Source organism: Tasmannia lanceolata, unplaced genomic scaffold (assembly GCF_043159265.1).
Source record: "Tasmannia lanceolata isolate RefF3 unplaced genomic scaffold, GAP_Taslan_0.1 ptg000005l, whole genome shotgun sequence".
NCBI classification, from domain to species: Eukaryota; Viridiplantae; Streptophyta; class Magnoliopsida; order Canellales; family Winteraceae; genus Tasmannia; species Tasmannia lanceolata.
In genome coordinates, this window is record NW_027518682.1 from 22845347 (window position 1) to 22869043 (window position 23697).

A 23697-nucleotide genomic window follows, 5' to 3' on the forward strand; every position below is an offset into this window, starting at 1 on the left:
CGCCGAAATGTCGCCTTTTTAGCCTTTTTTTTACAAAAATTTTACCGAAAATTTAAAAATGTCCACCGAAATTTATGAAATTTCTACCAAAATAGCTGAAATTTCAACCGAAATCGCCAATCGGTCGAAATTTTAATAAAAAACAAAATCATTAACATATTTTTACATGATTTTGGCCAAAACCGAAATATTTCTGTTCCAAGGGTGGCCGAAACGACACTGAATCCGAAATTTATAACCTTGCTTAAAACTAGATAAAATTGGTTGAAATTGGCATGACATTTGGAACTTCCATTGGGCAAATACTCTTCTCTGATGTGTTTAATACATGCATCGTCTCTCCATCTTGCCTCCAATTCACATGATTATGTGAAATGACAACATTAAATAAAACCAGAGGGTGGTTCACTCACGGAACTCAGCCATGAATGATTCATGGAAGGCGGTCAGGCGGGTGACGATGGCTGGTATCTTGTCCTCCGGAGGCAGAATTGTACATCTGATATGCCAAGTTCCAGGTACCTTTCCCCAAGCAAAACACAAAATGGAATATTAGTCTCACCGTAATAAAAGAAGAGAAAAAAAAAGGACTTCGAAATATAATCCAGTGGAGTAATTTACAAAACCACTGGATTTCGGTCCTGTTATTTCTATGGAAAAATGTCCAGGCAATTGGGACCCGGGAATGTTCTGGACAATGAAAAAGAAATAAGCAGAATTTTCTACTAATTTGAAAGTTAAGCCCAAAAACAATGCGTTCAAATGGGTGGCACAGAAAAGACACTTTTTTATAGTCCAGGAAATTAGAAGCACTGTCCTGCGGAAAACTGCGTCATTTTTCCTCAGGCAATGCATGTATGGTGCCGTTTTGGGAATGAAATGCCAACTGGAAAATATGTTCACAAGAAATTTACCGTGAAAGATTGACATAAATACAGACTTTCATGGTGACATATCGACTTTTGGCAACTATCATGCATGCAATCGGGTCCTAAAATTCAATGATAAAGAAGACTCACCTGTCCAAAGCCGGAGCCAGGAACAACGACAATTCCAGTAGCATCAAGAAGGCGGAGAGCGTAAAATGCATCTGGGGCTGTTTTCACTGCTGCTGCAGCTTCAATGGCTTTTTGAGGCAGGTCAATACGTGGGAAAAGGTACATTGCTCCCTCCGCCTTGTTGCAACTAACCCCTTCTAAACTCTTGAATGTGTCTTCTAATGTCTGTGTTCATGAAGGAAGATGAGAAGAAACACAACTTATTCATTATATAGCTGTACGGTGTATAGCTACTCAACTTATTCATTATTTAACATCTCAACAAAAGATGAATAATGTAAGTTGATGTTGTTTTCCATCATAGATTACATAAATCACTTGGTTTCCAAGTACTGTTAAGAACACAGTAACATCCTATATGCAGCAGGTGATGGCTATCACCATGTCCTACTTCCAAAGGGATGCATGGGTAATGAAAATTTGATCTGACCTCTACAAGGTCCTCCTAATAAGTACCATAAGGCTCACATTATGACCATGGGCCCACTACATCATTGTCCATCAATGCATGCTGGACAAGAAACAATCTGAATTGTGGTTGAGTTTCTTTGCTTGCGTTTTGGACTCAACTATGTATGAGCTACTTAAAAGTGCCTCTAGCACATGCTATGAGAACCCATACATATGTGAATGAAAAGGAATGATTTCTTTGTGTTTTATCTGGAGTATTAACCTTTACAGGTAGTAAGACTTTGAAATTTGAACGGAGACACTATAAGAGAAAATAGAGGCTGTATGGTCAGATTCTACCGCAAAGATTCTTCAAGCCACTGGACGATCAAATATTGAGATTTTTAGTGACAAACCTAACCAGTGTATCTCAATGTCAAATATGTCACCTTCATGGCAAAATGAACAAAATTGCCATTTACAGAGAAGTCACCTGGGTGTGAACATGATAAAATTTTAAGCATAATACTTTTGTGATTGGAGAATATTTTGTTTGATTAGTTCAAGTGTTGACCTAGGAGTGTGACCACTTCAAGATAGCCCTATTATGTTTTTTTTTTAATGGTAAGATAGCCTATTATGTTCAAGCATTAAAATGACTGAAGTTTATCAAACAACTACAACAATACATTATAAGAATGTTTTGACTACTCATAGATGGTAAAATATATGTAGCAATTCAAAACTTTTTCATTCGATTGATTAGAAGGAAAACCAGGTGTTTTTAATGAGCAAAACCAAAGTCATTGTCCAACTGACCTTTGCACGCCTTGCTAAAGAAGAGAGAATTCCATCTCTCTCAGCAGAATAGGATTCAAAGGATTCATCTCCGGCCTGCATATTCATTTAATGCTTATTTGTTGTGATTAGCTACTTAAAACGAAGTAGAAGGAAAATATGACTTTCCATTACATTCCACTGACTGATTAGCTTTGGAAAAAAATGATTAGCTTTTACTAGAAAGTAAATAAAACAAATGGAAAATTAACCTTGGGTGGATTCATGACAAGACCCGCAAGAATCTGTCCGGAGATGTTTGAACAAGCATTTACAGTTGCTATCTTGTAAATCTGTTCTCTTACATCGGCACTGAAACCACAAACTTCCATGCAACCTCCTCTTTTGCCACACTCTCCATGGTATCCTTTAAGTCAGAAAAGAAACCAATTGATTTCCAGTTCTATAATTTCAAAGTTTTTAATTTCTAAAATTATTTGAAATTTGATCATCTGATTGATGGGAACCATATACCTTTAGAAATTGATTGGAATGATACTAGGGCGATGTCCTCCTCACCATATCCCATTGACCTGGATATCTTCTTGAATGAGTTGAACTTCTTGTTGTCAACATAAACATTTTCCTGGTATACCTTCAAATGTTTTAGTTTAGTAATGCCATTAGTGACCACTCAGTCAGAGACAACGCTCGAATCCATATCTCAAACCCCCTTAGAGGTCAGAACTGAATTGAGTTGATTTGGTTCAACCGACTTTGGGTCTCAAGTCCAAACTCAAACCCCGTTTTATAATTCCTGGGCCATGTTACTCAGGAAAGTTCGTTTTGCATAAATTGCACTGGCAAAGTCAAACTCCAAAAGTGACAGACTGGCGAATAGGAAATAAAAATATACAAGATTCCAATTGAGAAAGAACTACTCAATGACTAAGTATTTTTAATTTCCACGACCAAAAACTCCATGAATGGTATCAAGACGCTACACACCTCATCCGCGAGAAGAACAAGACCTTCTTTCTTGCAGAAATCCACAATTTCCCGTTGGTTGTCCTCTGTGAGAACCTGTAAGCAAGAATTGACACCAAAAAACTTACAGAGAAAGATTATAAGCTTCCAAAAAGTAAAAAACAGAGACCCATTAAAACAGCCCCTTTTCCTTCATAAATATATTTACTTGAGGGCATCTAGCTCAGTCACAGCATATGCATGTGTGCCAGTGCTAGACAAGGACACACAAGGCATCAGACACGGAGACTTTGGGAAATCCAAACATGTCAACAAATCACAGGTATCATGGCTTACACACACACACACATAGAGAGAGAGAGAGAGAGAGAGAGAGAGAGAGAGAGAGAGAGAGAAGTGTTCCTACTCGATCGAGTAGATAAGTTATCTACTTCGTCGGCCACAAAAACAGTGGGGGCCCACATTTTTTGGGTGATGCAAACCATTCATTTGATGGGCCCTGACATAGATAGGGTGTGCCCAAAAAATCAGCTCCATAGGATCATCCTAACCCTTTGATCAGTGGAGGTTAAAATGGACAGGTATAAACCTCTACAAATCTGCTCATTTTTAAACTCCACAGTTCGAAGGGTTAGGATGATCCTATGGAGCTGATTTTTTGGGCACACCCTATCTATGTCAGTGACCATCAAATGAATGGTTTGCATCACCAAAAAAATGAGGGCCCCCACTGTTTTTGGGGCTGACGGAGTAGATAACTTATCTACTCGATCGAGTAGGAACACTTCTCTCTCTCTCTCTCTCTCTCTCTCTCTCTCTCTATATATATATATATATATATATATATATATATATATATATATATATATATATATATATATATATATAGTGTTTGTGAGCTAGAGCTCATATAAGCTTATATGAGCTAGAGCTCACAAACATAGGGCGGCCCACATTGTTTGTATGATCCAAAGCATTCATTTGATAGGCCTTCATATAGATAGGGTGTGCCCAAAAAACCAGCTTCATAGGATCATCCTAACCTTTCCATTTATGGAGGTTAAAAATGGGCAGATTTATTGAGGTTTATACCCGTCCATTTTAACATCCACAAATGGAAGGGTAGTCTGGATCATCTTAAAAGTAATAAATCTTATCCAAAATGCCAGTGTCATTAGCCCATGTAGCAGAGGGTATTATCCGCACAGAAAATTCTCAAAAAATAAATTAAATTCAGCTTCATTGGCTGTTGAATTTCCTAACGTATAATAATGCCTCCTGGCCAGTGCTCACCTGCCCAGTTGGGTTGCCAGGATTTATAACTACTAATGCCCAAACAGCTATACCCTTGGACTGAGCAGCTTCGAGTTGTTTCTTAACCTCAGAAATCTCCAATCCCCACCCTGTTGCTTCATTGAGATAGTATGGGACCTGAAAACCAGACCACCATTATTTCTTTTCTCTTTATCAATGTTACAAAAACTTGGACTTGACTTGGGAGTTTTAAGTTCAATTAGGTAAAGTCACTGTAAGATACACATATTTAGCAAAAACATCTGTCATAACATCTTGGAGTTTGAACTTGGTACTAAGAGGAGCATGACCAAATCAGCTCTATCGAGTTCCAAGTAAATTGTCAAGCTTCTGAACATTACTGATTGCTCATTATAATAATCAAACAAAGAAAAATCCAAAATCCAAATAACATACAAGAGTGCCTCCATGGAGGGTAATTGAGGCAGAGTACAAAGGGTACTGAGGAATGGGGCAAAGAATGCCATCTTTCTCAGATCTTAGTAACAACTGCATCATCATATGTACCTGAGAGGAAAACAAAAGATATTTTGCCTCCATTCAATGGCATCAAAAAGCTAGTGAAACAAACAAATATGTAACTAAGGTCAAATAGGGTACCGCAGGGCTTGCTCCATCAGTTAAGAAAAGATCATCTGCATTGGCATGAAAACCATCACGAGCAGCGATTCCAGCAGCAATTGAATCACGTAATCCCTTCACACCCTGGGGTAAGGAGGTGGCAGGAATTAGCCTACATTATCCATAAGGAAAGCGTATGAAGTTTTATATCATTGCAATATAATGAAAGGAATGTGATCTTACTTGACAATGACTATAAGCACCTGTAGCTCTATCAGGAATCTGGTCCAGAATCTGCCAAGCTCTTTCTATTGAATCCGAGCTGCAACAAAAGTCAATGAAGCTTACATACAAAAGCATGTAAAGCGGAAAGCATTAAATTATCAACACTATAAAAGATTATGATGGAATTTGTCGCAAGTTTGATATATTATTAGATCATAAAAAATGATAGGCGATGCTACGAAACATGAGGTGCAAAGATAAAAATATACTCTGAGATAAATAATGAAATTGAAGGAGATTGAGAAAACTAAAGAAGAAATTTATTTGTCATAGAAGAAGTATGCCACTGATTTACTTAACATGTGGGCTGCAAACCAGTTGACACACCAATAGTGTGCCAAAAAAGAAAAAAAAAGAAAGTTCTAAAGAGGGCCGCAAGGTCAAGGATCCTCTAATTTATCGAAGCATGGTAGAGCACTTTAGTACCCAACCCTTTACATGCTAGGCATCACCTATGCAGTGAATGAGGCATGCCAATACATGCATGGTCCAAGAGAGGAGGAGGATTTTCCAAGCGGCAAACGAATTATGAGATATATCCAAGAGGTACACTCATAATGGGTTATATTTTACAACATCTGACAGGTCCATTGAGGTGTACGGGTACTCTGACACTGATTGGCTAGGGGATCAAGACACGCGCACGTCCATGACAGGATATTGTGTCTTTTCAAGTGGATGCCTAGTCTCATGGAGCAACGGAATGTTAAAGATTGTGGCCTGGTCAAGTGTAGAAGCTGACTACAGGCTATGATGTCTACTAAGGCTGAACCAAGGTGGCTAAGCCATCTATTCTAGAAGATCCATCTGAGGTTGCACACACACATATACTACGGCAATCCGAATACCATTAAATTTTAAGAGAACCCCGTCTTCCATTCTAGGACTAACAATGTTGAAATTGACTACCATTTTGTTTGTGAGAAAGTAGAAGATGGTGAGGTTTAGCCGTGCGATGTTATTAGTCAAAAGCAAGTTGCAGATATCCCGGCTTAAGGACTTACGGTTGAGCATCACCACTAATTGGTAGACAAGCTAAACATGTCATAACAGGACACGTGTCAGCTTGAAGGGGAATGCAAGAAGATCCATGTAGGGGTGTTTTGGTTATTTGATCAACATCCATTTAAACAAAACAGCATGCTGCATTTTTTTAAAGTTGAATGAAGGAACTGAGTTAAGACACAAAATCCAGTGATTGATCTAATGTACTTCTGATGTATAGCACAAATCCTGGAACACTTGCCCAATCAATATTTGATATCCTTGAACCTAGAGTTCCCTTGTTCTGATGTCTCCAGTAGAATAAACCATAATCTAACGTGCTTCCGATGTATATCACAAATCTGCTTGGCTACCTGTAAGTGTTCTCTCATTCTCTCTCAAATCACCAAGGGATTGATAGAACTGATTTACTGTGTAGGTTAAATATATGGTCTAGCAAATAGCTTGGGGAAAGTAAAAATATAGCTTGGGGAAAGCAAAAATATGATAAATAGCTTGAGCAAAAGATTGGAAATAAAAAATTCAAAGGGATTTAGAGTTGTTAAGTGAAAGAATGGAACTATGGGAGTATATGGGAGAGAAGAAAGGAAACTAGGCCTTTCATAATAGAGTTACAATAGAAAAGAGGGAAATAGAGATATAAGAGATCTAGAATAAGAAACAAAGGCAAGAATATCAGAAATATATAATACTATCAGTTGTTAGTCAATCCAGTGGATCTAATACTATGCAAAAAAATACCTTGAGATAAATATTGAGATTGGAGGAAGAGATAGAAAAACATTTTGGGGGTAAGAGTAATCTGATATTTCATGATATACCACATGACACTTGTATTTTACTATGGAAAGTGATTTGAGGACGACCAAAGAGGGTGGTAGGCAGGACCGTCACTCCTCTTGTCTTCTCAAGCATCCTGCCAGCACTCTCGTCTTGTATACATGAAAGGCCCAGAGAGCAAAACATCCTTAGTGAGGGTTGGTTGACCAAGAGTACATAAAGCACATGTTACACAATTATTTCTAAAAACAAGACAAGTCATTGGCTTATTGATGTGATTTAGACTTAGGAGACATGTTTGTTTAGCACTTGATTTTCGTTTTTTTTTTTTAAAAAAATTTGATCAGACATAGATGTTCATTTAGCCGACCCCAACTAGTTTGGGACAAAGGCTTTGTTGAGTTGAGTTGATCAGACATAGATGTGGGGATTTCTTCCCTACTGCCAGGTGCAGTGCCGTGCAGATCCTCTGCCTTTGTTTTCCTCATCTTGATCTTGACACATGTACGTTAGTAAAAAGATCTAAGGGGTAAGAGAAGGCGGAACTAGATATATCATGGGGAAGTCTTGTATATTGTTAACAATCTTTTCAAAAACTGTCATGTCAAACGTGTGATGGACAGGTTTGCCTTCTGCATGTCAACATGGCTCGTAGTAAAAGTCTCATCCTTTACCTATATTTCTATTGATAATTTATGTGCTAATTATATGGCTTTTAACTGTCTTCTATTTACCTGCTTACACCTTTTAATTTTTCATACTTTATAAGCTAATATTTATATGAAATACATCTTTCAAAACTATCATTTAGGGTGTGTTCGGCAACAATTAAATAACCGCATTCTCCACTTTTTTAGGCGCTAAGAATGTGAAAGCGCAAAAGTACTTCAAAAAGTCGTGTTTGGCAATCCGGCCCACTAAGCCCGGTTCTAAACTTTTGCATTCTTTTTAGGCTAAAAGCAAGGATTCTTTGGAGCGACTAATAGTCGTTTCTAAGATTCTCATCAATCCGTTTCTCACCCGTTTAATTGGGCGAGAATGAGAAGCCTTGCCGAACACGCCCTTAGTTGTATGGAATATGGATGTCCAAATGTGCCATTTTTTCCAAGGTCATCCTGTCCATGCCTAAGAAATATGGTTACCCAACGCCTAAGCTTAATCTCCACATCATCATAATTTTAACAGAATTGCTTTGTACCTGAACAAAGCGTGTGTTTCGTCTCTGTCCAAGAGGGATGGGTGGTCGCATAATGCTAGAACCTGAGGGAAAAAGAGTGAAAAAAATCAAAATAAGTCATAATTGGCCGAAATTAACCTTTCAATCGAAGAATTAGAGCATACTAAGTCAAAGGTGGCCGAAATTAACCTTTCAATGGAAGAATTACAGCATACCAACCTCTCTGAAAAAGGTAATTGGCTGCTGACCAAGAGACTGAGGATTTCCAAAATTGCAGTAGAGTATCTGAAGAAGAAAAGGCAAACTTTTGATGGATTCTTAGGAGAAGATAGTGGTGGAAAATAAATCATGCACATTCACCTATGCATGCATTACAAAAGCACAGGCATAATTCTAATACCAAAAAAAAACATGGGCACACAATTACATGCAATTACCCACATACATAAACAGCCACATAAAGTGCAGACAAATTCACCATGCCCGTACAATTTCAAGTGAGGAATATCAATTCATTCCGAATGAAATGATTTTGAATATTGATTTATTAGTAAAAACAAAAACTTCTCCCTCATTTGAATTGTTGAAACATGAACTTATGTGAGAGTAGAAGCCCCAAAAGGAGAATTAGGAATTTTTCTGATAGGAGATAATAGTGTTTTTCGCTCCAACTCAGCCGCTTGCTATAAGCAGTTTCACTTAATCATTGTAGAAGTGCTGATCCAGTTTGTGAATCAAAATGGATGCTAGCATGCAGTAACAACAAATGATATGTAACTAGGAATAATTATATGACTACAAGCCTAGCCGAACTATGCAACAAGGAGACAACCCTTCTTTAGTCTTGTTGAAAAGTGTGTAAGGGTAGTTTAGACTTTTTAGTAATTACTTGTATTGTGAGGGGTATTGTAGTATTTGTACCTTGTTGCCCTAACTTGGGCGTATATATGCATCATATTAATGGGAGCTCCTTAGTGGAGACTCTCCATCTCTCCATTCCTCTTCTTCTTCCTCTCTACCTTATCCTCCACATTATCTAACATGGTATCATAGCCCTAGGGTTGTTTTATCCTAACCCTAATTCAAAGGAAAGGCGGAGAAAGCAGAGTTCCTCACGCCATTGCCTCTGTATCTTTGTCTGGCTGTCCATGGCATTTCTGGCATGTGTATGGTTTCACGCATTTGGGTGTTGCATGAAACCCCTAAAATCTCCCCCCCCCCCCCCCCCCCCCCCCTTTAGATTTTATCTCTCACTCATCTCTATCTCTCTCTATTTTTCACTCAGTGTGGGTTGCGCATTTGTGCAAACCTAGTTTTTTGGTTTCCCATCAAACCCCCCTCACTGTTTTGAGTAAAAAAAACCCCTAAGATCTCTAAAAAAATCTCTCTCTATCTGTCTGCCTGTCCCTCAAATCTCTCTCAGATCTCTCGACAATTTCTCTCTCATTAGCACATTAGCGCATCCTTTTTTTCTCAGTTTTTCTCTCGTTCTCTCCTTGCACATTGCGCATTATGGCAACCCCCCTTTTGGGTTTGCCGTAAACTCACATCCTTCCAACCTCTTATTAGTTTGCCATATCTTCCTCCTTTGTGAACCCTAACCCTTTTTCATCCCCATAACTCCATCCTAACCCTTTATTTTCTCTTTTCTATATTTGTTGTCTTCTATGGCCTTTGTCTTGATCTCCAAGGTGCACCCCAAGTGTTTGATGAAATGTCTAAGAGGGATGTTGTGCTTTGAAGTTCTTCTTTTCGTTGCAAGTTGAAGGCCCTTGGCCTCAACTTGACTGGGAGTGCTGAAGGTCTCATTTAGTTCCAAGGATGGAGTGTTGTCTTCTTGTTGTCTTTTAGTTGTTGTCTCCGGACTGATGTAGTCTCGCCCGAGGGGGAGGGTTGCTGGCGTTTCTCTTTATGTTCTTCGTACTTCTTATTGTTGGTTGGTTGATGGTTGTTTTTCCTCTTTTGCCTGGTTGTCTTCTCTAGTTGATGGTGTTCACCATTCTGATAGTTTGAATTCTTCTTCGCATTGTTAGTCGTTCCTTCTATGGTTGGGCCCTTCTTCGTATTCTCGAGTGGTTCCTTCTACACGTGCGTGTCGTTCACTTGCATAGTAACATAGTTTTACACATTCATCGTGGTTCGCATTACAATCCACTTCTCATTGTCAGGCTATATGCCCGGTCGTTACCGTTGCTTTTGGCCTTATCTCTCCAGACGACGGTGTTCCTCGTCGTTGGTTGGTTATCTCTTCAGGCAACGTCATGTTCGTTGTCGGCCTTGTCTCTCCAAACGATGGTGTTCCCCGTCGTTGGTTAGTTATCTCTTCAGGCGACGTGTTGTTCTTCGTCGGCCCTGTCTCTCTAGACAACAGTCTCCCGTCGTTGGTTGGTTGTCTCTCCAGACGACGTTGTCCCCCGCTATTGGTTGGCTATCTCTCCGGGCGACGTGATGTCCACCATCGTTGGTTGGTTGTCTCTCCGGACAATGTGGTGTCCCCCGTTGTTGGTTGGTTATCTCTCCGGGTGACGTGTTGTCTGTCGTCGTTGGTCAGTTGTCTCTCAAGATGATGGTGTCCTCCGTCGTTGGTTGGTTATCTGTCCCAGGCAACGTGATGTCCGACGTCGTTGGTTAGTGTTCTCTCCAGGCGACGTGGTGTCCCCCGTCGTTGGTGGGTTCCTCTCACCTGTCTGGTGGTGGGAGTTCTTCTATTGGCACTGTGCTGCCCAGCTGATGTCTGTGCTCGTGGTACTTCGCCTTTGTTCGTTGTGCAGGCCTTTGGTGTGCCTATTTTGCTCGAGGATCGTTGTTGTTTTCTTTGTCAAGGCACTTCTGTTCGATTGTTGATCTCATTGTTCGTCGTTGCTCTGATTTAGGGGAGGCCCTGTTGTGATCGCTCTAGCCGTAGTGCTGATTCATGGGGAGCTGTCGTTCTCCTTATGGCCGTTGATCTTGCTGTTGTATTCATGGTGGTTGTTGTCTTCTTTTTGTTATGCATTTCATTATGTATTCACCACACCAGCTTGGGGGGAGTGTTGTACTTAGCTAGCTGTGTATATGAGATTATTGCATTTTTGTTGTATGGGTATTTTTAGTTGTTTGTTGTAGTTTTCTTTGGAGCAAGCTGGAGTTCCATAATGTATACACTCCAGCTTGCGGGGGAGTGTTGAAGAGTGTGTAAGGGTAGTTTAGTCATTACTTATATTGTGAGGGGTATTGTAGTCTTTGTACCATGTTGCCCTAACTTGGGCCTATATATACATCATATTACATAGGAGCTCCTTAGTGGAGACTCTCCATTTCTATTCTTCTTCCTCTCTACCTTATGCTCCACATTATCTAACAAGTCTTCTGTTGTTCAGATTGTATCGAAATGGATAACAGAGTAAATACATCTTGACACAACTTGTATATGGACAGCGTCTCCTTTCTATTATGGTGGCAAGTGTTATACACACCGTGTCATGACAAGGGCTCATTCTTCCTCGGTTATCAATATTGGTATGAATGACCAGCGTCAACTTTTTTATTTGACTTAGCCAAGTTGAAAAGTCTAACATCCACTAAGAATTAAAGCCATTAGGATGCTCCTTCCACTCTGCAACAATTTGTACTGATACCTTATAGTTTATACAATTTGTACTGATACGATATAAACTTTAGGGGTGCAACTTGGGTCGGGTTGAACCCGATTTTTGGGCGGGTTGGGTTGACCAAATTCGGGTTGGGTTCGGGTCCGGGTTGGGATTTGGCAACCCGACCAAAATTCGGGTTGGGTTCGGTTGGGTATCAGGCAACCCGACCCAACCCGTAACCCGACAAAGAGTAATACAAGTGTTTTACTTTTTGTACTCTGTAGTTTCTGACGTTTTGTTGTTTCTTTCTATCCTTTGCAAATATAATAATAGATAATTATCAAAAACAAAAAGAAAAGGGCTAAAGTCACTAAAGTAAAAACCCTAACCTAGAAGAGATCTCAACCGCAAGATTGAAGCATGCAAAAATCGATTGATTGGATGATCTCAACCTTCTTTTTTTTGGACTAAACACTCGCATATCCTTGTGATTGTGATTGTCATGTTTTCCTTGCATCATTTGCAGTTATTTAATATGTGCATGTGTTCTAGTAGTGTTTTTTTCCTTTGTTTTTGAACTTGGGTGCCATTTCCCTTACTAAATATCTCATCTGAAATGTCTAAACCCAACCCAACTTGGGAATTCGGGTTGGGTTGGGTTGGGTTCGGGTTAGGGAAAAACCAATTTGGGTTGGGTTGGGTTAGCCATCCCGGGTTGAAAGTCGGGTTGGGTTGGGTTAGGGTTGGAGGTTGAGCTCCTCGGGTTGGTTTGGGTTGGCCTCAACCCGACCCAACCCGACCCGAGTTGCACCCCTAATAAACTTTGTCAAAAAGACTAATTCTCTCTCTTTTTTCAACTTTTACATGAAGGATGATATTTGTAGTAATATGCTATGCTCCAACCGTCTTTTCAAGTACCTCGTCGGATGTTTGTGTCATCTTTTTGTCTTTTCAATTGCATTCTCTTAAAACAGACACGATAAATGTAAGGTTGTTATCTTCTTTTCAGTAATTCTAATCTTACACGAAGCAACACATTCTGCACAAAATTGTATTTTAAATTTAAAAGATATGCTGCATTTTCCATGTTCATTGTTCTTACTTCCCCTTGTCTATAAGAAATATCACCTACGCTAGTTTGTCGTTCTATTCTTTGTTCTTTATTTCACAAATTCCTATTTTATAATTTCCACTAGTCCAGAAATGTCTATATTAGGTTTCTCAAAGTTTCCATGCCTGAAACTGATACAAATTTCCATTTGCAAGTTACAGAACACAAAAAGTAACTCCCTTCTTACTACTAAACAACTAATTATACCAAATCACTACATAAAAAAATTAACTCCTTACTACTAAACAACAAATTATACCAAATCACTAATACAACTATTCCAGTAAGTCCATTAAAAGAGAAAAAGAATAAGATTGCAAACCTCATCAAAGGGATGAGAACCTGGTTTTGCTTGTAACTCCTGTTGCAATCTCTGTGAAGCAAAAACGTTAAACAAACAATCTTCAATAGATGTTCATGCTAAGAAGGCCATGATTTCTTTAAAATCAGTGCATTCAGCGATTCCAAAAGAAATCTGCTTCCAACTTGGATATAGGTCTAAACCTCACAGCACATAAAACTGCTATGAGAAGCAATTTAACTATTAAACACACATATCAGTCCAGAAATAGGTCTTCCAGTTCTGATTTGAGTCATTTGACCCAGTGTGAGTAAATTGCAATACATTGATTACAAAAAATGACAAACATAAACTCTCAGAGGCTGCATGCTACAAGGAGTCGACCACATAGAGTTGAATTGCTTGAATTCCGGGTTGATCAGCAAAATTTTGTACATCGGTTGTATTCATACTAGCATTCAACAATAAAACAACAAGCCTGTAAGGCATTAAAAAATGCAATACCAGACATTTCACCATAGACCACAGAATCAATATCTCATGAATCTGATCTCGGATTTTAAGCAGTGAAAGAAGTGATATGAGAATATTGCCCAGCAAGCATTCAAGGCCTGTGTTCTAAAATGTTGAGTGCTATGTGATTTGGCATTCTGGATTTTCAATGTGATTGGTTCTACATTAGTAAACTAACTATGCTTCAATCAGAGGAAAAAAAAGCACAAATGTGAACAACACAACCAACACCAGGAATACCTGTGCGTGGGTAACGATCTCTCCACGAACGGCATACTCGCACTTTAAAACCTGATGGAAGAGAAAAGAAACACCTGGGTCAAATTTTGTACAAAAATGAATGTACTAGTCAAATGACAATATGGAGAATATAAAAATCATTACTATATAATGCTCACATGCATTTAAAAAACGAAAAGCATTAGTCAGAATGTACATTACTCAAACTTTCATGCATTTACAGAAGAATTGTCATTTCCAAATTAAATGAAATGTATTTTGCAATCATCTCATCAATGTTACAAAGCTCAGAATAAACTTAAAATTTGTTAACATTAAAAAAAGTCAAATTTTGCTCTCCTACTTATGAGCTCAACACAGAGAAGTCAAGGAAAGTTCACATTTTTTCAACAATTAAATGTAGGATCTCCTAAACATATCATCTAGCACATTTTGCTAAGAGAAGGCACCACCAAGAAGCATGATATTGCACTAACAGATTACTGAAAGAAATATGTCTCGAAGGGTTTCAGACATGAAAACAGAGTAACATAGATTTTGATGTCGAAAAATCTAGGGTTGGTTAGAAATAGACGCACATTGAGTAATGTACATTTTGATGTTGAAAAATCTAGGGTTGGCTAGAAATATGAAGGAACCACTATACAATTTTGTATTCTTCAAACAATCAAGTGGTCATAATTTAATTTTAGCGATCAATATGTTGAAATCTTACAAGCAAAATATCCCAAAAGGAAAAGAAAATGAAGGTCTTTTAAAACAACATACACACACAATAGCTCTGCAATTGTAGGACACTCTCACCCCACTATAAGTTTAATTCACTGTCAAATCCTTTGAACCATATACATTCAATAGAAATTTCTAAAACTGACTCGATTACTCACAAACATAGCTGAGAAAAGCTTGTACATTGTACTCACAAAAGTAAAAAAGCTCAACCAACTTTTTAATCTCACAAAACTTGATTGAATACATGACCAAGATTCAAGTTGACTTGCAGAGCTTCATTGAGTTTGCACAGACTTCCAAGCTTCTAAACTCGTCCACTAGCACAAATCTTGACCACTCCAAACAGTTAGCAGTTTGTTGGTTGGTAACTGGTTTAGATTGGGTTCTACGTTCATTATGTGCAGTTTGTTGAGTTTAATACAAGGTAACTGTTAGCAGTTGTTCAACTATTAAGCCCCAATTTCAAATTTTGATCATATGATCACATTCATCACTGTTGCATTACATATGATAGTCAACATTACATTCTCAAAAAAAAAAAAAAAAAATTGATAGTCAACATTTCATACTGCAACTGTAGGTTCAATCCCAAGCTATCACAAAGAAAATAACACATTTCGACTCAAATCTTGGCTATGTTGGGCTCAAAAACACTGCAATAGAGGAGAAAACAGTTGCAGATAAAAGGGAAATGCAGCTGAAATATAAAGAAAGAGAAACAGAGAGAAACAAATGCAAACCACACATGAAACAAATGATCTTCTTCTTCCTTTCAACAATGGCAACAAGTTACAAGGAGAAAAATACAGAGATGAAAACCCTAGCTGCTCCGAGAGAAACGGCACCCCAAAACTCTCTCCGTTTTCATTCTGTGCAAGAAAAGAACATATTAGGGTTTCCGTAAAAAATCCCGTTTCCACACCCTTCTCTTTTTCTGTCGTAATGACCTTCCAGCGCTAATCTCATACACCGCCCCTTTTAGGTTTCCCGCTTAAACTGGAAAGTGAAAAGGGCTCTATGTTTACCCTGTTATCACTTAAAGTGTAAACCACTTTTTCTCACTTAAAGCCTTTGCACATTTTCGATTTACGCCTTTTGCCCTCTCCGCCCAAAAGCCTTCCACGGTAAATGTCTTCACCGCTAACATTCTCCCACTTGAAGACATGTTCCGCCATAAAGGAAGTCACCAAGAGACCACTCCACAAGCTAGCACTATCAAGCAACTTCAAGTCCAAGAGAAGTTCTATACCATTCGTACTTCTCTCGACTCTGTGGACCCCGATCCGAGAGAGAGGTGGGAGACGAGCCCCCAGCGGCATCTGGATCATCCACGTGTGAAGGAGAGCTCTTCCAAGGAACTCTCGAAACAGATGCTACCCTCATAGCATAGCACGAGTGACGATAAATGAAGAATACCTCCTGATCCAAGGATAAATCCTCAAACCAAGACGTACCTAAAATAAACTCAGAGTCGCCATCCATGGATAGGCCATAGAACACCAAAACAAATCCTCTGTGCAATGGATAACCAGAAATATATATGGACTTGTGCCTGGTTACGAATGAAGAAGGTCTGAAGAGCACCCCCAATTCGTCTGAGTGCAAGCACTTGGTCTCTTATGCCATTTGTTATTAACTCCAAAGAGTTTTGGGCAAAATCGTGTAAAATGGGAACAAATATCCTCGAGCGAACGTCTACCTAATCATGCATGACTCGGGGATGAAATAATAAGCACACACAAAATAAAATAAAAGATGTGTCACCTAAGCACAGCTAGGTTATGAGTGACATGCCTAACTGGTGTCTAAGTTCTGGTGGACAAACACATGCATGCTACCGCTAAAGGTATAAGGTATGCGCATGAAAGTAAGAAAACACAACAAAATACACAACAAATCCTAAGACTCTAAACGATTTAGCCCGAGTCCTTGGATGGTCTGATGTTCATCCAAAGAAGCCTACGTATCTCCGCCTCCACAAGAATCAAGGCAACGTAGTTCTTCGCACCTATTCTAAACTATGATGCCTAAGACACATAGACCTCTATCCTAGATTCGATCTAAAAGACCAGACTAGTTATTAAAGCTTCTTGAGCGATTATTTAAATTCCAATGGATTGTGAATTTTAGGACACCCTATATGCCCTAACTAAATGGAGGTTAGCCCTAAGCTAATGCAGGTGGTTCCTACAACCTATGTGTAACTAGGCTGTGTGTCATAAGGAAAACAATAGGATCACTAACGCATCATAGACCTAGTCATCAGTCGGCGATGTGAATCGCCAACTGACCAAACAGAGGCGTAACAAACTCCTAACTCTAACACACAAACACAAACAAAACACACAACAAATCAAGGACAAACCCCTAACTCTAAAACTCTCTAACTAGGACAAACTCCTAACTCTAGAGGAAGATCTTGTTGAAAACAAGGTTTTAAAAAAAATTTGCATTTTTAAAAAGTTTAAAAGATTTATTTACAAAGTTTGGCTGGACTTGGGATAATGATCTCAAGCTGCACTACATACCTCGTGGAAGAGGGTCAAGCCAACGTAGTTCGAAAACAAACTTTCCTACTACGATTAAAAACACTCAACACTTTAGACGATTTATGATTTTTTATGTTTTCAAATGTTTTTTATGTTTTAAATTTCTAATGCTTTTGAATTTTAAAGCTCTTCCAATGTTTTGGACCTTTAAATGCTTTCACTCTTAAAAGGAACACGCAAGTACAACCACAAACTAGGGCAAAGCCCTAAAGCTAAAGGGGAAACCCCAAACAAGCAACTACTGTCAAAGACACACGAATAAACCACAAACAAGTAAACAAGCGTCTCAAGAACAATGAAAATGATCTAAGAGATCCCAAATAAGCAAAGCTCTAATAAGACTAAGTTAGTGTCTAACCAAGATGAATGATAACAACTCTAAAGGAGAAACTCCTAACTAAAACACTAAAGGAAGGGGTGCAAATGAGTCAATGACTCTCTAATAACGCTACCAAAAGGACGAGCGAGTCAAAAACTCTCTAATAATACCACTAAAAGGTCAAATGAGTCACAGACTCTCTAATAATATCATTTAAAGGACGAGCGAGTCAAGGACTCTCTGATAATACCTCTAAAAGGACAAACGAGTCAAGACTCGCTCAAAAGGAGGGACTCTAACATGAGGCTAGATAAGCCTCCTAAAAGGAAAACTCTCTAATCGAGACAAGACTTGTCTCCAAATAAGAGCTCTATCAATGAGGTAGGGCATGCCTCTTATACACAAAGGATGCCAACAAAGGATCTAACGAGACTGGACAAGTCTCCTAGTCACAAAGGACGCAAACGAAGGATCTAATAAGACTGGGCAAGTCTCCTAGACAAGAGAGGGGAGTGCTACTAGAAACGAGCGAGTCCCCTAAGGATGGGCTTGGGATGACTTTATAACACGAAAAACCATCTAATCTAGGGGATGTACAAAATGAACACCATATAATTTTGTAAGCATCATTCATTTCATACACATATTCTCACATACTTACTCATCCACACACACATACTCAGAAAATCAATAAAAGAATTAGGACAAGTAACCACATTAGCACTGGAACAGTGCATGGAGGCAAATATAAAGGCATACATATGCTTAAGCCATTGATTCTAACACTTGGCTTCGATCTTGCCAGTTGCTGCATGTACACCAAGAACAACATACTAATCTTTTCCCAACTGGCCTCTCTGCTTGGATGGGCTTTTGGAGAAATTGTGTTGTATGATTACCCATGAAGACGATCAGCCCGCAGTACCCTTTCACAGCCATCCGATTGAAAATAATACAACCCAGATCCTATGTGGTCTTTAGTAAGCTGAGATGTTAATTATTAGATCCAACAACCGCAAGTAACTAGATCGAACAACCACAAGTAACTGAGTAATGCTTGCTTAATTAAACATGCAAACTAAGGGTTCAAATCACTTCTATAAGAATTCCTTCCCATTACAGTACCTTGTGTACTTCAACTTTTAGATATTGAACTTCCAAAAAGACAAGATCAAGTAAGACAACATCTCAGCTACACACACTTAAAAGTCATTCTTTATGGCGGAAAGTATGACTCTGACAATGTACATGTTCGGTCCAATGAATGTGCACTTTTTTCACATGTATTTATTCAAACACCATGCATGCACAAACTAATGTAATCTTATAATACAATTCAGTGCAATGCAAACCCTAACAGATGTCATGTATGGATCAGCTCGTATCCATTTAACCCAATATCATTTGTATAATCCATGAGATGGAAAACAAAAATATCGTCCAGTCCTCTAAGCTACAATTCAGCAAACACTTGAAACTCACAATTATAATGAAATGGAAACCAATTCAATGACAACTAAAAACAGGTAGTAGCTCAATGAGCTCAACTTCTTAATTATTCCAACAGTGATAAAGTCTTCTCAAGCTGAATTTATTTGCAAGTATTAATCATGATGCAATCTCAGAATATCTAAGCACAATCATAGCCATGACCGAAGACAATCGACTATCACAATACTACCTATAAACCTCATTGAAACCAATTCAAGCAATAACACCATTCAATCTCAGAAAAATTGTAGCAAATATCAACATTGAAAATGGATAAAAAACAAAATTACCTGAGCTTGCTTGATAACTCCTCATTTCCTCTATCTTTCATCTTCTTTTTTTAAATCCTAGGATGCTGAATCTGTGAGCTCCCCTTTCTTTACCGTTGAGTATGCCGAGACTTGCCGCGATTAGACCATAGCAATGGATAGAAATCCGATGAAATAAATAAGCAAATTAGGATCAAATGGGCTGAAATCCAGGGCAATGGAAAGGCCAAATCCTCTTCTACTTCTCCTTCTTTCCCTCTCTGCCTTTTTTTCTCAAATGAAAATGAGATGTGGGTGTGGGAAAAAAATGGTGATGGTGGCTGAGTCGAAAGGGATGGCCGAAGGTAGGAGGTAGAGATGGGGTGGGATTTGAGCGGAGTGATCGGAGATGGGGATGGTCAAGATCCGAAATGGGTTTGATGATGGTGGGGGTGAGGGTGGTGGTCGGTGGAGAAGAAGAAGAGGAAGGTGGTGGTCGGAGGTGGTGGAGATGGTGGTGAGGGGTAACTGAAGAGGGTTTGGGGTTGAAATTGATAGCGAATGGAGATGGGAGAGATGGTGGTGGCCGGTGGTTGTGGGGATAAAAAATGAAATGGGTTTTATGAAGATGGTGGCTCGGTGGAGGAGATGAGGAAGATGAAGAGGATGTAGATGATGACGATGGTGGTGGAGAATGGTCGGATTCTGGCAAGATTGACGGGATCAATGGAGGTGAGAGGTAGAAGATGGTTGGGTTCAGCAGTGATATGGAAGAGGGTAATAGGGTCTGGTTAGGGTATGGGATGGCTGTGATAGAGGTGGAAATGGGGCCGAATTTAATGGAGGTTGTCGGATTCCGGTGAGGATCACCGGAGGAGATGAAGATGGTGTATGGAGGTGATGGGGGTAGAAGAAGGATTTGATGGTAGTAATAATGGTGGTTAGGCAATCGGAGGTGAAATCCGATTAGGGTTTTGATTCTGACGAAGGTGGAAGATGGAGGTTGGAGAGGATGATGGAGATGAGCTGGTTGATGGGGGTGGAGAAGAAGAAGGTAAAAAAAATAAAAAATAATTCTAGGGTTCGGCTCCCCTCCATTTCTCAAAAATGAGAAGACCTCCCTCTCTTATGAACCGACCATCCCTGCCTTTTATAGCTAGGGCATTCCCCCAAAAGAATCTCAGCCCTTCATCTAAAGAGATTATTGAGGAGTTGACTAAAAAAATGATTAATCTCCATCATAGATTGTAGGTTCTAGATCAGCCCATATAGATGAATTGGGGCACGGCCCTCTTGATTTTCAACCCAACTACCAATACATGGTTTAGATCACACTGTGATGTGAATTGGCTGTAATTGCTAACATGGACATGTGGCATTATATCAAGCTTAGGATTAGATGATAAATTCATACCCCCTTTTCTACTGGACAGCCTTAATTGGCGAAAATTATGACCACTCTTTTATCCCACAGAAGGGTGCCTCGGGTAAAATAAGGGGATAGTATTCGAGTCTTGTCTTTTGCTGCATATGAGGGTTGATAATGGCACACCCTTGCTACGATAACTGACTTCTCTATGATGCTACGCTACACTAAACTACACTACTAATTATGCTCGTTTGCTAGGCAAACCTCGACATATTCCAACGAAATTTTAGAGGAACCTAAATGGGATCCTAACCTACTCTAGGCTACAATTTGGGATTCTAAAACACCTATTTAAAGGAATTTTTATTCAAAATAAGGGTTTCGGGTTCAGTCAAATTGGGGTGTCTACAGACTCACAGGCTTTGTATTCAACATATCCGTTGAGTTCTAGCTAGTATTCACCTTCTGCAATAAAACTTGGCCATCTTCTTTTGAATTGCCTGTACCAATCCTCGAAACCTCGACCTATAAGATTTAAGAAATGTTCCAAGCCATCGCGGTAAAGGAGAGAATTGGTTAAAAACTTGGCCATCTTCTACCACATCATGCACAAAGTAATATCGGACAACAATGTGCTTCATTTGAGAGTGAAACGCCATATTTCTCGCCAAATGCAAAGCACTTTGGCCATCACAATACACCCTCACCACATTCTGTTCCACCGTGAATTCCCCAAGCAGTCTTTTTAACCAAATGGTTTCCCTGCAAGCGTGTGTAGCTGCCATGTACTCTGCTTCTGTTGTAAACAACACCACAACTGACTGCAACCTTAAAACCCAACTAACTGCACCACCTGCCATGGGGAAAAAACAACCGGTAGTAGATCTTCTATCTCAATAGCCAACAAAATCAGCATCAACAAAACCAATGCTATCTATCTCCTTGCTCTCATAGCAAATAGTAGTATCAGAAGTACCACTTCAATAGTGAAGGATCCACTTCACTGTCCAATGATCACGACCAGGATTTGCCATGTACTTGCCCAAAACTCCCACGGCATGTGCAATGTTCGGCCTTGTACATACCATGGCAAACATAAAGCTCCCTACTGATGAATATGGTACTTGGGACATGCTTGTCTTCTCTGCTTCTGTGCTAGGACACTGTACCGTAGGGGTGCAACTTGGGTTGGGCTCCACCCGAACCCAACGGATTCAATTTGATTTTGGCTCGGGTTGGGTTGGGTTAGGGTTGAGAAAAGCCAACCTGATTTAATTTCGGTTTGGGCTAGGGTTGAGGCCTTGGCAATCTGACCCGACCTCCGTCTTCTAATTTTATCTTGATTTTCTTTGGGCTATTGTATTTTTCTATTTGGCCCTAGGTGAACCCGAACCCAACCCGACCCGATTTTGGGTTAGATAGGTTGGGTTAGGGTTGAGAGATTTAGAGTCGGGTTGGGTTAGGGTTGACCATCCTCAATCCAAGACCCGAGTTGGGTTAGGATTGAGGGAATGCTATGTAGGGTTGGGTTAGGGTTCGTCTTAACCCAATCCAACCCAACCCGAGCTGCACCCCTACTATACCGAAGACAACTTAATATGAGTAGGAAATGGAGTACCCACTGGCTTAGCATTCGGCATATTGAAGCGCCACAAAACCTTCTCCACATAACTCTCCCAAGTCAACCAGATCTTCCTACTCTTCCTCTCCTTTAATACATGCATCCCAAGAATTTGATTTATAGCTCCCAAGACCTTCATTTCGAACTCCCTAGCCAGTTGAGCTTTCAATGTAGAAATATGTTTCTTGCTATTCCCTGCAACAATCATTTCAATGACATACAGTCGCAAGATACTGAAGCACCCATCACCATAATCACAAAAATATGCACAGTGATAAGCCTCACATCTACGGAAACCAAAGCTCACAATGAAGGAATCAAATCACTTATACCAACACCTGGGCACCTGCTTTAGACCGTATAACGACTTAGTCAACCGACAAACCAAATTACTTCTGTTTTCCTCATCAAAGCCTTCAAGTTGTGTCATATGAATCTCTTCCTTCAACTCACCATGCAAAAATGTTGTTTTTTCATCCAACTGCTCAAGCTCCAAATCAAGAACAGATTCCAAAGCCAAAACAACTCTAATGTAGTAATTCGAATAACTGGAGAAAATATCTCATCAAAAACAATACCTACCTTTTGAACATAACCCTTCACTACCAAGCGGGCCTTGTATCTTTCAACATTCCCTTTAGAGTCTTTCTTCAACTTGTAAACCCATATACAACAAATTGCTTTACGGCCCTTGGGTAACTCAGCGAGATCCCATGTCTTGTTTCAATGCAAGGACTCCATCTCTTCCTCCACGGAGCATCTCCACTCCTTAGCATTGAGTGCCTCACAAGCCTCCTGGTAAGAAGTAGGCTCATGCTCCTCTGACAAGACCACATAAGCACTAGCATCATCACCTTGAGAATCGAATGAGGTCACATAGTCACTCAACTCAGCTGGGGCCTGATTTTCCTTCTAGGCCTACTAGAACTGGCTTGGGCTTCCACAAGTGGAATCTCATCTTGGTGCAAATCTTGAATTTCTTCTTCATGCTCAACCTCATATTCTTGACCTTGAATATTTTCTCGTTTATCTTCAAGGGCACTAGGTTGTCCCTAATCTCTATCAACAACATGCTCGAACTCAACTACCCTTGTTTCTGGCTCACTTGCATTTCTCAGCATAGATTCCTCATGGAAAATAACATCTCAGCTAAGAATAGGCTTGCGGGCATCAGAATCCCACAATCCATACCCCTTTATTCCACTTTTATTGCCATGAGAAATGCATCTCTTGGACTTTATATCCAGCTTGGTCCTCTTCTCCTTAGGAACCCCCACATAAGCATCACTGCCAGACA

General features: G+C 39.6%; 1 protein-coding gene across 2 annotated transcripts in view; it reads right to left on the minus strand.

Annotated features, from left to right (window-relative positions):
* Positions 1–270: 270 nt before the first annotated feature.
* Positions 271–23697, minus strand: part of LOC143878002 (alanine aminotransferase 2-like) — a 30470-nt gene continuing 7043 nt past the window's right edge. Inside the window, exons 2-15 of one of the 2 annotated variants that reach the window (XM_077380384.1) lie at positions 14072–14122; positions 13340–13390; positions 8554–8619; positions 8356–8417; positions 5331–5409; positions 5127–5231; positions 4923–5033; positions 4506–4643; positions 3234–3308; positions 2760–2880; positions 2498–2652; positions 2268–2342; positions 1020–1223; positions 271–522 (exon numbers count right to left, since the gene is read on the minus strand). In XM_077380384.1, the coding sequence (XP_077236499.1) occupies positions 406–522; positions 1020–1223; positions 2268–2342; positions 2498–2652; positions 2760–2880; positions 3234–3308; positions 4506–4643; positions 4923–5033; positions 5127–5231; positions 5331–5409; positions 8356–8417; positions 8554–8619; positions 13340–13390; positions 14072–14122 (1410 nt within the window). In that variant the 3' untranslated portion in view covers positions 271–405. The remainder of the gene's footprint in view (positions 523–1019; positions 1224–2267; positions 2343–2497; positions 2653–2759; positions 2881–3233; positions 3309–4505; positions 4644–4922; positions 5034–5126; positions 5232–5330; positions 5410–8355; positions 8418–8553; positions 8620–13339; positions 13391–14071; positions 14123–23697) is intronic. The other variant, XM_077380385.1, reaches the window with a different exon arrangement.